A 16,578-nucleotide genomic window follows, 5' to 3' on the forward strand; every position below is an offset into this window, starting at 1 on the left:
TGATAAGAAAGGGCTAATTAAGGGTTCATTAAGAGTTCAATCTCAAATTGGCGCCCAATACCCATTCTGATCTCATAAGATTTCTTTACCCATCCACCAACTAAATTCATCACTTAAGAACGATTTTTGTCTGGGGTTTACGGCTGAGAATGGTCTTAAGGGTGCAAGGGTCTTCACATAGCCAGAGAAGGAAACACGAGAGGCAGAGGGCACATTGAGATAATGAAAAAAAAGCGATGACGCGGGTGTAGTCTATGGTAATTCTAATGTGTATTGTAATATATCTAGCACGATGATCATCAAACGCAAGTGATATAAAGGCAAGATGAACACACAACATTGCCAGTGAAATCGATTTGATATACACTGACGGGCCATGTTGTGATAACCGGGCGACAATTCAACACATTGGGGGTCGAAAAATGAACATAGCATAAGGAAATTGAAAGTGAAGAGGGTGACTATACGATGCACTATCACTGTGATGATGAGTTTTATTAGGTTACGACAAAATATCGTCCCTGTGCTACCAGTCAGAGGGTGATGACATGAGAATGCCGTAAACAAAGAATGATATAAGAAATCTGTCGAATGTGCTCGAAGATGGGTCTACGTCTGGTTCACAAACAGATGCATTTCTACGTCTGGTTCACAAACAGATGCATTTTTACGTCTGGTACACGAACAGATGCATTTCTACGTCTGGTACACGAACAGATGCATTTCTACGTCTGGTACACGAGCAGATGCATTTCTACGTCTGGTACACGAACAGATGCATTTCTACGTCTGGTACACGAACAAATGCATTTCTACGTCTGGTACACGAACAGATGCATTTTTACGTTTGGTACACGAACAGATGCATTTCTACGTCTGGTACACGAACAGATGCATTTCTACGTCTGGTACACGAACAGATGCATTTCTACGTCTGGTACACGAACAGATGCATTTCTACGTCTGGTACACGAACAGATGCATTTCTACGTCTGGTACACGAACAGATGCATTTCTACGTCTGGTACGCGAACAGATGCATTTCTACGTCTGGTACACGAACAGATGCATTTCTACGTCTGGTACACGAACGGATGCATTTCTACGTCTGGTACACGAACAGATGCATTTCTACGTCTGGTACACGAACAGATGCATTTCTACGTCTGGTACACGAACAGATGCATTTCTACGTCTGGTACGCGAACAGATGCATTTCTACGTCTGGTACGCGAACAGATGCATTTCTACGTCTGGTACGCGAACAGATGCATTTCTACGTCTGGTACGCGAACAGATGCATTTCTACGTCTGGTACACGAACAGATGCATTTTTACGTCTGGTACACGAACAGATGCATTTTTACGTCTGGTACACGAACAGATGCATTTCTACGTCTGGTACACGAACGGATGCATTTCTACGTCTGGTACACGAACAGATGCATTTCTACGTCTGGTACACGAACAGATGCATTTCTACGTCTGGTACACGAACAGATGCATTTCTATGTCTGGTACGCGAACAGATGCATTTCTACGTCTGGTACACGAACAGATGCATTTCTACGTCTGGTACACGAACAGATGCATTTCTACGTCTGGTACACGAACAGATGCATTTCTACGTCTGGTACGCGAACAGATGCATTTCTACGTCTGGTACGCGAACAGATGCATTTCTACGTCTGGTACACGAACAGATGCATTTCTACGTCTGGTACACGAACAGATGCATTTCTACGTCTGGTACACGAACAGATGCATTTCTACGTCTGGTACACGAACAGATGCATTTCTACGTCTGGTACACGAACAGATGCATTTCTACGTCTGGTACGCGAACAGATGCATTTCTACGTCTGGTACACGAACAGATGCATTTCTACGTCTGGTACACGAACAGATGCATTTTTACGTCTGGTACACGAACAGATGCATTTTTACGTCTGGTACACGAACAGATGCATTTCTACGTCTGGTACACGAACGGATGCATTTCTACGTCTGGTACACGAACAGATGCATTTTTACGTCTGGTACACGAACAGATGCATTTTTACGTCTGGTACACGAACAGATGCATTTCTACGTCTGGTACACGAACGGATGCATTTCTACGTCTGGTACACGAACAGATGCATTTCTACGTCTGGTACACGAACAGATGCATTTCTACGTCTGGTACACGAACAGATGCATTTTTACGTCTGGTACACGAACAGATGCATTTCTACGTCTGGTACACGAACAGATGCATTTTTACGTCTGGTACACGAACAGATGCATTTCTACGTCTGGTACACGAACAGATGCATTTCTACGTCTGGTACACGAACAGATGCATTTTTACGTCTGGTACACGAACAGATGCATTTTTACGTCTGGTACACGAACGGATGCATTTCTACGTCTGGTACACGAACTGATGCATTTCTACGTCTGGTACACGAACAGATGCATTTCTACGTCTGGTACACGAACGGATGCATTTCTACGTCTGGTACACGAACAGATGCATTTCTACGTCTGGTACACGAACAGATGCATTTCTACGTCTGGTACACGAACAGATGCATTTCTACATCTGGTACGCGAACAGATGCATTTCTACGTCTGGTACACGAACAGATGCATTTCTACGTCTGGTACACGAACAGATGCATTTCTACGTCTGGTACACGAACAGATGCATTTTTTAAACAAACTCCAGATGTGTGTCTCGACTCCACTTCTGAACTGTTCTCTGAATCAGAGCAAGCTATACGAATAATATGATAGGTTATCAAAAACTAAACGTGCTACATATCAGAGACTATAACGAATAAAAATGACTGACCATTACAAAGTAAAAATAACTTTGAGGATCTCGGCCCACCTAAACAAGCTTGAGATTTCAGGTATTTTGGCTCATTCACCCTTCAGAATTATCATCATCATCATCATCATCATCATCACTTCTTGCTTCACCTTCAGATGATGAATCGATCATCAGATCATCCGTTCTGGACGGATTACCGTCAGCGTCCATTTCAACTGGTATTTCTGGAACAAGCACCTGGGGCAGTTGCTGTCCATCAAACCAGATGACTCGATAGTGACCATCAATGATTTCCCATCCCACAGTTGGAGATTTCGGTATGGTAGCCAGGTGGGAACTGCCCCACATTGTAACCACAAAACCAGTCATATCAGAGACTACACTATGTGGCCGCAACTCAGCTGAGCAAGGCGGGATCCCACTGCCTTCAATGCTCTTCAGTTTGTCGAACGATCGCATGGAATTCGATTTGCGGTTATACGTGCCATTGACAACATCGAATCGGTAGTTGTTCAGCGTCGTGGTCTTTTTCGCACCGTACATGAGACAGACGAACTCCTCGAGGACACAAACATTTCATCGTCCGGCTCTTTGTAGCTGGGGGATGTAAAACCCTGAATGAACTTGTCGTGGGCACACATTGTATCATACGGCCGTTTCTTCCCTTTCCTTGCGAATGCTGATGTGTAGTCACATCCCGTGAATGCATGCAGGCCAGGCAGAGCTGCGCACACATCCGGACCGATTTGCGCTGCTGCATTTGTAACGTTCACGTCGCATCGATTATTTATCCTTACCGGACATCCCAACTTCCATCCAAATTGTACATGTAAATCGATGAACATGGTGAAGGAGAATCGCCAGCATGTCGGTGTCCAAGGCACGTACTACAATGTCGCCATCTTGACAATCAAGGTCAGCCACTGTCAAATGGAAGCACAATCTCGTGTCTGCCTCTGGGTGATTACAGAACAGATCTTGAATAAATTCTTTCTGCACTCCACCATTCACGACAGAAAACTTGGCACATTTACCGTTGACACCGAGGAAAACGATTCTTCCTTCCAGAATGTGTCAGTACTGCTCCCCAGCCCAGTCATCCATCATGAATTCCGGTAGACCTCTCTTGAAGGAACTCGATTTCAGAGCTTTCTCAATGTTCTTCGGTCTTATCTGGTCTGGGCCACAGATAACGTAACGTTGCTCTTAGGCTCCTTGTCTTTCCCGTTCGCAGTCTTTAATAGAAGGTTCCTCGTAAGTGTCAAACACTATGTCCATACGTTTTGACTGGTGGGATAAGGCTGCAACGAGGATACCCCGTGACAGACCACCGTAAGTCGGGGGTAGGTTTGGTGGTAGGCAGTGAAGGAGAAAATTTCCATCTATCAGATGTACCTTCACATCAGTCGGATGGCCGTGATCAGGTACTGTTTTCTCCAGCTTGTCGAAAAGGGCGCTCTTTGCTGTATGCACCATTGAACCATCGCGCTTACACATAGACAGCGGCACAGGTGTGAGTGGAAATGTGAAGAGGAATTCAAGGTCCACTTGGGCCTTAGCCGCGATGAAGGCTAGTCTTCCGAGTAACTGGCTTGTACATTTCAGTTCTGCCTCCTTTGAGTTCTGTGGGGCACGTCGGTTGGTTACGCACTGTTTCGCGAATGTCAAAAGTTTGTTGTGGGTAATAGGTCGCTCAAAGCATGTTGGATCATCAAGGCATTCGTGAACGAATTTCTCATGCATCCTGCGACCTTCCTGCGGTACACTGAGCAGAGAATTCTTGATGGCAACGGGGACACTGTTCCCTGTGCTGGTATTGATTAGCGGCGCATCGGTATCGATGGCGAATGGATTTACCGACGAGACAATGCTTGAGGTGTTTCGCTTGAGATCCTCGTTGTCACGTTTGATTCTCGATGGACCGAGTTGCATTTGAGTGTCGCTATGATGTACCAGTCCGGCCATAGCTAAAGCCTGTATCTCACTGGGCTGCGACAGCTCGCGACAAAATGCGAAAGGGATTCTCCAAAATGTCTCAACGTCCGCGGTGGTTCTCAATTTCCTCGCGTGAGTCACAGGACGTCGCTCTGGTGTCGCTTGAATTTTGAACATGTTCAAAAAATTCGTGCAACAAATTTTCTCTCAAAATAGTCGCAGAATCGTCGCGGTTGTCTCGAACCGGTCTCGAACCCTTCTCAATTTAGTTTCCGTGAGTCAGAAAGTGCGACAAATGTGTGGCAACTTTCTGAGGGATTGGCGACCTATGAAACTAAATTGTGACTGATTGGAGAAAAAAAAATGATAATCTGTCCTGGGACCCCTGAGAGTTTCGTAATTATATCGCAATTTGTTCTCAATGACGCGAGACATACGCAAATGTGAGATATTCGTGAGACGTACGCAAAAATAAATTCAGTGTGATTCCAAGTGAAAATTATCGCTATTTTGTGTCTCCAACCTGTCGCGAGCTGTCGCAGCCCAGTGAGATACAGGCTTAAGGCCTCACTTGCTATTGCTGCACGACTGCCCTTCGTGACACGCCAACGAACGCGCGCAGTGTAGTTGTTTGTCGCCGATGTGAATCCAGTCATCCTCGATGCTGCATCTGCATTGACTGTCTGCTCTAATGTGAGGTCAACTGGAAGGCGTGCAAACTCGTTGTTGGTCCTTCTAACCGAGAACGCTCCAGCGTTCAGTATGTTGGTCAATCCTGGATGCGTAATTTCTATATTCATGAGATCCAAACAGTATTTGGCCATCCATCTCGCGTAGTTCTGCCGGTTCATGGCGAAAAACAAATCGGTCTTCTCAGTGAGTGCCATGGTGAATAGCTCAACGTCATTTTCACGCCATGCGTGGTCAACGATACGGTAGAGTTCGACAAGCTTCACATACATCATCCAGAACTGAGGTGTTGGTCCCTGAGTGCCCTCAAGAGTTTGGTTCGTATATTCATCATATGCCCTATCAACATCACAACGGTGATACACCGGCGAAGTTCATATAAACTTTAAGCATATACCGGATGAGTGGAGGATTTCTCAGTTTGCGAATCATCTCGTTGTCAAGGTCGGTCCGGAAAATGCTACCTGTGCTGGTAGAAGTGGATCTCAAAAAAGTGAAAAATTTTAACCCTGTCCCAAAAATTTATATTTTCTCATCTATTTCCTAATTTATAACTACGCCTCCGGAGCGTATTCTACGTTCATTAAACGGTTGTCAATGAAGACAACGCAATGGAACCAGGCATTCGGAATGTGGTTGTAATTTGTATTCCAGATGAATACAAATTTGTATTTGTATTCTTGTTCATAAACCCCAGACAAAAATCGTTCTTAAGTGATGAATTTAGTTAGTGGGTGGGTGAAGCAATCTTATGAGATCAGAACGGGTGTTGGGTGCCAATTTGAGATTGAACTCTTAATGAACCCTTAATTAGCCCTTTCTTATCTATTAACCCCAGGGATTAAAACTTCTTAACAAATGTAATTAAAACACATCTCACACTATGTGTCCAAATACCGAAGGGGCAGTTTGGGCGCGATGTTTAGATTGGAAGGGCTAGAAGGGTCTACTTGAAGGATCAAATAATCCTTAACCCCAAGAAAGCCGCACTTAAGAAATCACTTTTTATAAATCGGATGGTCATCACTGGCCAATGAGATCAACAAACCTTTTGGGCGCAAATTTGAGAATGAAGCTCAGCGAGCTCTCTAACTATTTGCACCCATTCCCATTCCCGATGCATTGTGATGAACTTGACTGGGCGGTTTATAAACCATTTGGATATTGACTTTCTGTGTTGTCGCAAGATTTGACCAAAAACAAATTTGGATACTAATTGTTTGTGAGCACCATTTGTAGAAATTGATCCATTTTTAGAATTATTGGAGATTATTGTTTGATTTATTTGTGTGTAGGTGTGTGATGTGTGGAGTTGGTCTCAAATGGTGACCATGGACCCGTATCTTACACCAGCAAAAGCTGAAAGGTTTCTGACCAACAGGGGTGCTGGTCACACATCCACCTTATTTGGGAATCCATTACACAGTTTGAGGATTTTGGCAGCTGGGAAATTGGATTTTTTGAGTTAATAAGGTACTTCTGCATTGAGATGCATTCTGCAGTGGGTGGACTCTGTGAAAAGCACAGGACTGCAAAACCGCATGCACACTGCGGTCCACAAATCAACCAGCCAATTGGATTTTTTTTTAGCAATGCCTATGTCTCTCCGAAAGGACCGTTTGGAAAACCCCTCCATCGACTTTCTCAACAATCCTCTTGAAGAAGTCCTTTCATTCAAGTTTCTGGGTCTCACGATCTGCCATGATCTTTCCTGGGAAAGTCACATTTCAAACCTCGCCTCCAAAGCCAGTCGCCGACTGGGAATCCTCCGTCGTGCAAAGTCCTTCCTCGGCTCACCTGAGCTCCTGACCACTTACAAAGATTTTGTTCACAGCCTGATGGAGTACTGCTCTCCCCTCTGGGCTGGTGCTCCTGCCTCTTAACTTTCTCGGCTTCATGCTGTGGAAACCAAGGCATTTCGGATCATTGGTATCTCCCGCAATGAGGCTGAGTTTTTGGGCCTCTCACTCTCTCACCGCAGACAGGTCGGTGGTCTTTCTGTCTTCTACCGTACCCTCTCCGGTCTCGCCCCTCCCGCTCTGTTTGCGATATGTCCCCCCCTCCATATTTCCGCAGGGCGCTCAATGTCCGTCAGCAACCCCCTTCTGGTAGAACTACCAAAATCACGAACCACTGCTCACCTTCATTCTTCCATTCCTCTTTTTCCCACCTTTGGAATATACTCCCTCACTCTGTTCAATCCCATTCTTCCCTCCAGGCTTTCAAAACAGCTGTTCACCACCACCTCTTATCATCCCCCATCCAAAATCTTGAACTTTTCTACCCCCATTAATCCACCCCAAACCCACCTCCTTCAAATTCCCTGCTTTCCTTCCTGAAAGTCCCTGTAATGTCCATCTTGTATTCCCCGTGTTCCCCGCCCCATCCCTCTCCCTTCCACAGATCTCATAATGTCTCTGTTCCCCACTGTTTTGTCCTTCCCTCTCCTGCCCCTCTTGTTGTGCGTTGCGTGTTCGCTCTCATGCGAGCCTCGACAATGTATACAAAAAAAAACAAAAAAGCCAGCCCACCACTGATCCTGAAGTGGTGTGCTGGCATTGCAAAGTATAAGTTGTGGGCAGTGCTTTGTCTTTCACAGGCTCCATTGACTGCAGACTGCATGTTAAGCTGGAAGTATGTTTTTGACTATAAATCCAAACATAATCTTGCATCTTTTTCACCATTTCAACACTTGTTCTTTGTAGCTTTGATGCAACCTATTTTGAATGTTCAATCGATGAAATCAACAGGATGTTGACTGAGATATGCCAAATGCTGTGAGAAGGAAGGAGAAGCTGACATTTTGTGCATTTAACTCTTCGTTGGAGCACAAGAGAGAGAGAAGGGACAGGGGTGAGGATTGATATTGGGTGGGAGTGAGTCTGAGGTGAGTGGGCCGGTGCAAGGTCAGGGAGGATGACAAATGCTGCATTTTAACTGAGGGGTAAACCTGGTGTTGGCTTAACTGTTTAGGTGGCTGGCTTTAGATATTAGGGTCTTGAGTTTGAGCCCTTGTCCTCCTGGTGGGTTGACTCGGGCTGTCCTCCTTCCGAAGTCGGAAAAATGAGTATCAACTTACTCCTCACGGGAAATATCATCACCAGCATCAGCTGATTATGAAATATCGGGAAATTTCAAAAGCAGCACAGCCATGCTTCCAGAAAATGATGCAACTCGCAACCATAGGCTGCATATGAACCAACACCTCCCCCCCCCCCCCCAAGCTCTCTGTCTCTGTCTCTCTCTCTCTCTCTCTCTCTCTCTCTCTCTCTCTCTCTCTCTCTCTCTCTCTCTCTCTCTCTCTCTCTCTCTCTCTCTCTCTCTCTCTCTCTCTCTCTCTCTCTCTCTCTCTCTCTCTCTCTCTCTCTCTCTCTCTCTCTCTCTCTCTCTCTCTCTCTCTCTCTCTCTCTCTCTCTCTCTCTCTCTCTCTCTCTCTCTCTCTCTCTCTCTCTCTCTCTCTCTCTCTCTCTCTCTCTCTCTCTCTCTCTCTCGCTCCACCTTTTCTCTTAATATTCCCATCAGCGAAGTGACGTGTCACGTGTGATACTTACTGGTAAGACTAAAAAGAAGTTGCAGTCTGCGGTGGGTAGAGCATGTGAATGACACAGAACGGCCTACTACAAACGAGCAGTGCCAGCTCAACTCTCAAAAGTAACCATATCGATGCTTGTGATGGCCAGTGAGCCAGAAAAATGTCCATTGATTGATCCCCAAGTGATGGGCTGGCATTGCTAAATGTAATTTCTCTGATTGACCTGCATGCCGCAATGTAGCGGTTGACACTGCTTGTTTGCGAGGGTGGTTCTTTCACAGGCTCCGCCGACTGCAAACTGCACCTTAAGCTGGTAGCGCCTTTTTAACTGTAAACATCTTATTTCCCGTCTGCTCATTTCCTCGTAAACTGTGTAATGGATTCCCAAAGAGGGTCGATCCTAGGAAGGCACCCATCATCAGTCTCTGCAGCAATCTCTGATGTAAGACAAGGATTTATGGTCACCACTCCAGTGAAGAGGGACTCTTTGATAGTTATGTCATGAAGTGTACAGCTCATCAGCTCAACTCGTGAGGGGAATCCACTTTGTCCGAGGATGGCCAGTGGACCCCAGGTTCCCGTATGCCCATTCATTCTGGCCCTTTGGATGAGAATGCATCTGTTTAATTGACCGTGTGCTTCAGGCTTCAGGCTTCAGGCTGTCGTGCATGTCTATGCTCATGGGACAGGCTTGTTGTGCCGTGTACTTTGGCTCCGCGGTCAAAGTGCATGTCCCAAGGTCTGTTTAAATGTTTGCATTTTTGTAAACCTTTTAATGAAAAATATGAGTGCTTTATTTCTCCTAAGATGAGTGGTTTACAGTTATTCTTTGACTGAATTCTGGCCCTGTGAGTTACGATGCATGTGCACATTACGTCTGCCACCGAAGGTGGATGGAGGTTATGGTTTCACCCGTCTGTTTGTCTGTATGTATTACTGAGCGGGATATCTCCAAAAAGTTGTAGACTGATTTGGACAAAACCTGGTTGGACAGGTTGGGTGTGTGAAAAGGTCGAATTTATTTAATTTTGGTGATGATGTGGATCCGGATCCGAATTTTTTTTAATTGGCCCACGCTCGCGAAGCAAAAAGCGGGATTAAGCGATCAGTCCCGTACGTGCGTACTTTCGTACGTACGTGTCTGCATTTTATTATTCCCTTTTCTCTGGAACCTCTTGTCGGATTGATACAAAATTTTCACCATGGGTGCGACTACTCGTGTGGAATATTTTGATGATAATTATGACGTCATAGGCCATGTTGTACGGCAGCCACGTTTTGGAAAAGAGGAGAAACGTTGGACCCCTGTAACTGAAACTGCTCCATGTTAAAAATTGAAACTCGGCACATTGCAAATACTCCCCCATGGGGAATGTGTGATTTTTTTTCCCCCATTTTTAAAGAATATCATAGGTGCCTTCATTATGATGTCATAATTGCATACATAGAACGCTACATCCAATCTGTGTGAAAATTGAGGGTCATCTCGGGGTCAATTGGTCAACAGAAAAAATTATGACGTCATCAGTCACGTCGTTCGGCAGTCATATGTTGTTTTTTAACCTTCAAAATATTCTTCTCCGAAACAGCTGAACACATTGAGGAGAAACTTTACAGGTATGACTGCCTATCCATGAGGAACAAAAAGTTCCCCACCTATGATGTCAAAGGTAACATGCATGGTTTGGCAGCCATCTTGGATTTACCCTTAAGCCTTTAAAAATAATCCTCTCCAGAATGGTAGGACAGATCGAAGCACTTCACACAATGCTCCGCAAGCCTTGGGGATACCAAGGTGTTTGAATAATTGATAGGTCACATGGTTTGGCAGCCATATTGTATTGAAGGAAAATATTTTTATAATTATCTTTTTAACCGCTCTATCAATCGACATGAAACTTCTAAATTATGATCTCGTGGTGATGGGGAAATATCTATATATTACTAAAACTCTCATCTTGTATATATGTATGTTCCCAAAATACAGCCAAAACGGTACACGATAGAACAAACATTTTAGGCCCATCTTGCTCACCATTCGCCTGCGGTGTGCAGTATCAAGTTTCATTCAAATCGGACAACAAAAAAAATTATGAAAAAAATCAATTCCCGATTCAGTCAAGTACTCTTCGGGAGTATTTGATCAATGCAAACAACCTCAGCGGTGTAGTTCACTGGAGCTATCTATTTTTTTTTTCTTGAAATGATTTTTGTCATCAACCGCTGTCACAACGGGAACCCAACAGGTTCACGGGTCATCTAGTATGTTTTAAATTTCAACCTGATCAGACGCATGGTCTGGCAGCCAGAATTGTTAAATTTTTTTGAATCTGCATTCTTTTTGATTTTTTTGTTTGTTTGTTTGAAAAAGTCTCACTTGGCTGTGCGTGGATTGGTTTGTGGGTAGAGGAGCAGCAGCTGAAACCCAAGCCCTATCCAGGTTCCTCCTGATGACTTCATCTTTGCTTTTTGCTTGTTTGGGTTCCTTCTGATGACTCCAATACAGTCCCTATTTTATTTTAATTTAATTTTGGTAATTATAAATTTGCCTTACCTCCAGAAGAATTGCCTCGCACCACGTCCTCAAGACTGTGGGAGGTAAGTATTCTATGAATACCATCTAGTTTCCTCAGTGATTCTTCACCATTGAGTGATTTTGCCAAAACCGATATATAACACAATATCTTTAAAAAAAATTATGGATGTATTTGGACGAAACTTGGTAGATGAGTTGGTTAGGTGAAAAGAACAAGCTAATAGTACACCGCTCCTTCCCAATTCCATATCCATGTGATGCATGATGTCATCGGCGGGCGTCGAAGGAAGGGAGTACTCAGTTTTTACTCTCCTCGTTTTCTTGTTTGTTTGTCCGGACGATATCTCAGCCATCCTTTGAGCTGTTAGCTGAAATTTGGGGACAAAAGTGAAGATGTGCTTTGGCAAAAATGATATTTTTTATTTTTTGATTAATCAATTCATTGATGAATTGCTTAATTGTTATTGATTAATTAATTAATTAATTATTTTCTTTTTCATCTGAGCAATATCTCAGGCACATGTTTGAGTGAGGAAGCTGATATTTGGACATGACAGTGAACAAGTGGTTTGGGGATAAAGGGTATTTTTGGTTTATTGATTAATCAATTGTTTGATTAATTATTCATTTTTGGATTAATTACTTTATTTTCAAAAAGTTACAGATTCGGATGAAACGGTGGTGGTTTTGGTATGCTATTAGCGAATTGATTAAGAAATTAATTATTTAACGATTATTATTTATTTTCATGATGCAATTAATCAATCGATCAATTGTTGTACGCAGCTCCCTCCCAATTCTGTCTCCAGGTGTTGCACAGTGGCATCGCCAGGTGCCAAAGGCACCCGCAATGTCACGCACTGGAGGATTTGTAATTTATTTATTTGGCATGGGCAGTATACTTTGAATGTACCGCTACTTGTTCGATTTTGGTTGAGATCCGGAACCCGATCCGTCCTATTAGTTGGATACAACACTTAAACTGCTCAGCCTGGCAGAGGTATGCACTCACTCTACCGAGTGCCATTTTAGTTTGAGAAGCGTTGTTCGACTGTGTACTTTGGCTGTGGCACCAAACTGCATGTCCACTACTTTATTAAAATTTTGTTTTTTATTGAAGAAAAAAAATAAGGTGCTGATGTAATTACAGTGGACCTCATTTATTGTATGACAATGCATTGTTTATTTATTTTAAAGCCACCCTAAGATGACACCCTATATAAAATATATATATATATATATATATATATATATATATATATATATATATATATATATATATATATATATATAAAACTAGCCTTTTAGGCTGGGATGGATGTACGTATTTGTTTTTGTCTGCATTCTCGCCCTGTGGTCTGGGATGGATGTATGTGTTTGTCCATGTGCTGCAGCTTTCGGGCAGAAGGATATTATGAGTACACTCATTTGTCAAACTTTTTTGGACTGTGCTTTGACCATGGGACAATGAGGTTCACACCTTCAGCTTTGTTGCAAACTTTTTTCTTTTTTTTTAAGAGTAGTCTCCTCAGGCTAGTGAGCCAGAAATGTGTCCATTGATTTATTCCCAAATGATGGGCTGGCATTGCTTAAAAAATAAAAGGGAAAGTTAGCTGGTTGACCAGCAGGCCACAGTGTAGCAGCTGACACTGCTTATTTGCTATGGGTGGTTCTGTCTTTCATGGGCTCCATCGACTGCAGGTTGCAACTTTAGCCTGTACCATGTTTCTAAAAAAAAAAAAAATTTCAATCCTTTTATCTACTTATGGTTTTACATGTGATCACCTGTCTTGCATTGTTTTAAATATACTCTAAACATTTATAGTCTGTATTATTTACTTTATTTTGTTTTCTCTGCAGAATATTTAACATAAAACTTTAGTCAGTCATATGTTTGGAGTTTCAAAGAAAATGATGAAGGCCCCAGGCAATGGGTATGCTTTATCTTATGATAAAAAGTGAAAAAGCAGTTTGATAATCCCCTTCTGCAGATGGAAGAGTGTCAAATATATATCTGTTATCTGGACAGACTGGAACAGACTTGATTCCCTAACTACGTAGACAAGAGACTTTGCTTTTGTTCTGCTTCAGCTCACTATGTTCTGGAACATGCAGAAGGTCAAGTTGATAAGGAACGTTCAGTTAAGTTGGGACGTAGCTTTATTGCTGAGTATCGTAACACTATGTAGTGGTTTTTGAGCCACGTAGACATGAAAAGAGCTGTTGCTGGAATGATTATTGAAATTCATTTGCTGAAATTGTACTCGATTTTAACTTATAAGTGTTTGCAAGTCTCATCACGTGATCACTTTGTAAATTCCTACGTTCGTATTACATGATTGGAGATTGCAGTCATTTCAACATCAATGTTGATGTTCAATTTGATGAAGAGGGATCCACATCCAGATCGTTGTGAGTTTGTATGTCTTTTCTTTGGTTGTTTTTCAGGCGAGCCATCAAGAAAGGTGAACATCTTCAAGAGAACGTGCCCAAGGCTGTTTCTACTCTCGTTTTCCTTTTCCAAACCATCATCTCGTATCGGACGTGTTGCACGTTAATGAAAACTTTTCTTTAAAAAAAAAAAAATCATTCGCCTTGTTGCTAATCAGCAAATAGTGGACCTCTTCATGTAGAGTCATGGATTCTGGAGCATTTGGTTAGTGAATGAAATTGCCTTCTATGTCGATGATGCCTATACTCCCCATCAAGTGCCTGATGAAGCCTGGTTGGTGCCTTGTGTGTGCTCTTTGTACTTTCAGGTTCGGTGCTAACGTCCAAGAGAATACGGTATTGCCTTATCTTTGCCTAACTCTGAAGTTGTCCGAGATTCTTTGGTATATACATAGTGCCTTGTTTTGTTTTGTTTTGTTGTTGATTTACTTTCACAATTGAGCATTTATAATTTTGAAAAGTATTTTAGATTATTAAGATTTAAATTTATGATAACTATGAAGTTGATTTTCAAAGCATAACTGATCTATCAGCTTGGAAACTTTGTTACGTTTAGCAGGACTTAAAAAATATATAATAATGTATATGTATATATATTTTTTTCATGTTGATACAGGTGATAAATTTATCTTACAAGATGCTTATTGTTTATATCTGTAATACTTATTTTGCTTGGAACTTTGCTTTCCACTTTCAAATCTATTGCCTACAAGCTACTTGTATGCTACGAATCATATATACGATTTTACATATATATATTCTTTTTTTTTCCTCGTCCATACTGAATAGTTGATTTGTTTTAACCCCCCCCCCCCCTTAAGTATTGTTGCAGAATCTTGCTTAATCCTATCATGGCAGTCAAAAAAACAACAACAAAGCATTAGATATCATTTGCAAATACCACCGATACTACTCAGTATTATGTTTTGTGTGATTTAGTGATCGTCTTGTTGCTCACCAATTCTGCAATGATACCGTTGTCCTCTCTCACTTATGGTAATAATGCCAGTCATCTTCGTCTTTAGTCTCTTTAGAGCTAGCCATTCCAATCGAGAAAAGCACTGCGGAAGGCGTCTTGTAAATATACCTCATATCTATAATCGCCTGGTCCCTTGTCAAACCCAATTGTGGACTCTTGAAATTATATTTCCTGAAATTACACCAATCTGCAATCGCAGGAAACCTCAATCTGGTATCACAGGTTGTTGGATTGAATGTTTATTTTGTTTTTTTGTCTTTTGATGAAGGCTGCAATACTCATCCCATAGCCTCAGCATGTTCGACATTGATCTCGGTGGCACAAGGGATGCCCCCAACCTTGTGGTTGATCTTTTTTTTTTTTGGAGTTCCTTTTATTTTAAACCAGGGCGATTGCTGCCAGAGTTCTCAGTATATTATTCATGTTGGGCTGCATACTTTTGTGTGAGCAGTGTCATCGCTTTGTAGAAAAGACAAGGGACTCGGAATATAAAGCCAATCCCATTGCTGCGTTTTTCTTCGGCTTTTTATGCCAAAGGTCTTTGCACTTTATAGAGACTCATTATTGTGAACTTGGATCAGCCTATATGCAAGATATAGCACCTTCAACGGCGTGATTCTGTTAACCTTGTAGTATTGCATGGTGCTTTCACCATATAATGGAAAAGGAAAAAGGTGTGTGTGTGTGTGTGTGTGTGTGTGTGTGTGTGTGTGTGTGTGTGCGTGTGCGTGCGTGCGTGCGTGCGCGCGCGTCTGTGTGCGGCCACTCTCGTGCCTGTCCACATGGGTGTGCATGTCTTTTTATCTGTGTGCGTCCATGTGCGTGCCTGTTTGTCTGTCTGTCTGTCTATCGGTGCCTGAGCACGTGTTTGTGCATTTGTCTTTCAAGTTGCTTTCAATTATTTCCTCCTTTCTTGCTCTTTCTGATGCACCAGACTTCTATAAATTTTACGTATTCCATGAATTATAACAGCACTTTGAATAAAGATCTCTTAGTTCTATTGTTTCTGAGTCTTTTGTGGTGGAAATTAAAAGTTGCTGTTTGTCACTACTTCCAGCATTAATTAATTGTTTTGTGCTGTGCAGCATTTGAATGCCAGTTTGCATCATTTCTGGGACCATAGCTATGCCACTGATGCTGTGTACCCTGCATACCAGGATGTTTGTTTGGAATTCAGCCTACTTCTTTCAAAGATGTCATGTGATCTTTAACATCCACCATGAATGCCAGCAGTCAGCAGCTGGCTTTATTTCCCTTCCAAAGAACAGCATCCTCAGTGAAGCAAAGTCAGGCATGTCAATTAGCACTAGACTAATGACAGCTTTTATATTTGGGCTTGAAATCAGAACCAGAATTGACAGCTCAGGTGTATGCCAATTCTTATCTGAACTACAGGTAGTGGACAAAAAAATGGGAACACCAATGTAAAGTCACTCAATAGGGTGTTGGACCACCATGTGCAGCCTGTGGCATAGAGTCCACCAGTGTCTGGAATTCTGCAGGAGGGATGCGGCACCATTCTTCCACGAGATAGTCTATCAACTCACATCTGTTTGATGGAGGTGGAATATGCCATCTCGGGTGTCGTTCTCGAACATCACATTAATGCTCGATTGGGTTCAGATCTGGTGGCT

The 16,578-nt window shown here is 42.6% G+C and overlaps 1 protein-coding gene across 6 annotated transcripts in view; it reads left to right on the forward strand.

Moving 5' to 3' along the window:
* LOC147020189 (HMG box-containing protein 1-like) overlaps nt 1-15,942 on the forward strand; it is a 111,506-nt gene extending 95,564 nt beyond the window's left edge. For 4 of the 6 annotated variants that reach the window (XM_085895309.1, XM_085895307.1, XM_085895310.1 and 1 more), the window contains 2 exons: nt 13,963-13,979; nt 14,274-15,942. In XM_085895309.1, the coding sequence (XP_085751435.1) occupies nt 13,963-13,979; nt 14,274-14,323 (67 nt within the window). In that variant the 3' untranslated portion in view covers nt 14,324-15,942. Of the gene's footprint in view, nt 1-13,962 lie in introns of all 6 variants that reach the window. The other 2 variants (XR_015061690.1, XM_085895308.1) reach the window with 2 other exon arrangements.
* Nucleotides 15,943-16,578: the final 636 nt, after the last annotated feature.

The sequence above is a fragment of the Eptatretus burgeri genome, chromosome 9 (genome assembly GCF_056783735.1).
Source record: "Eptatretus burgeri isolate ZD-2024b chromosome 9, Ebu_testis_v1, whole genome shotgun sequence".
Lineage (NCBI taxonomy): Eukaryota > Metazoa > Chordata > Myxini > Myxiniformes > Myxinidae > Eptatretus > Eptatretus burgeri.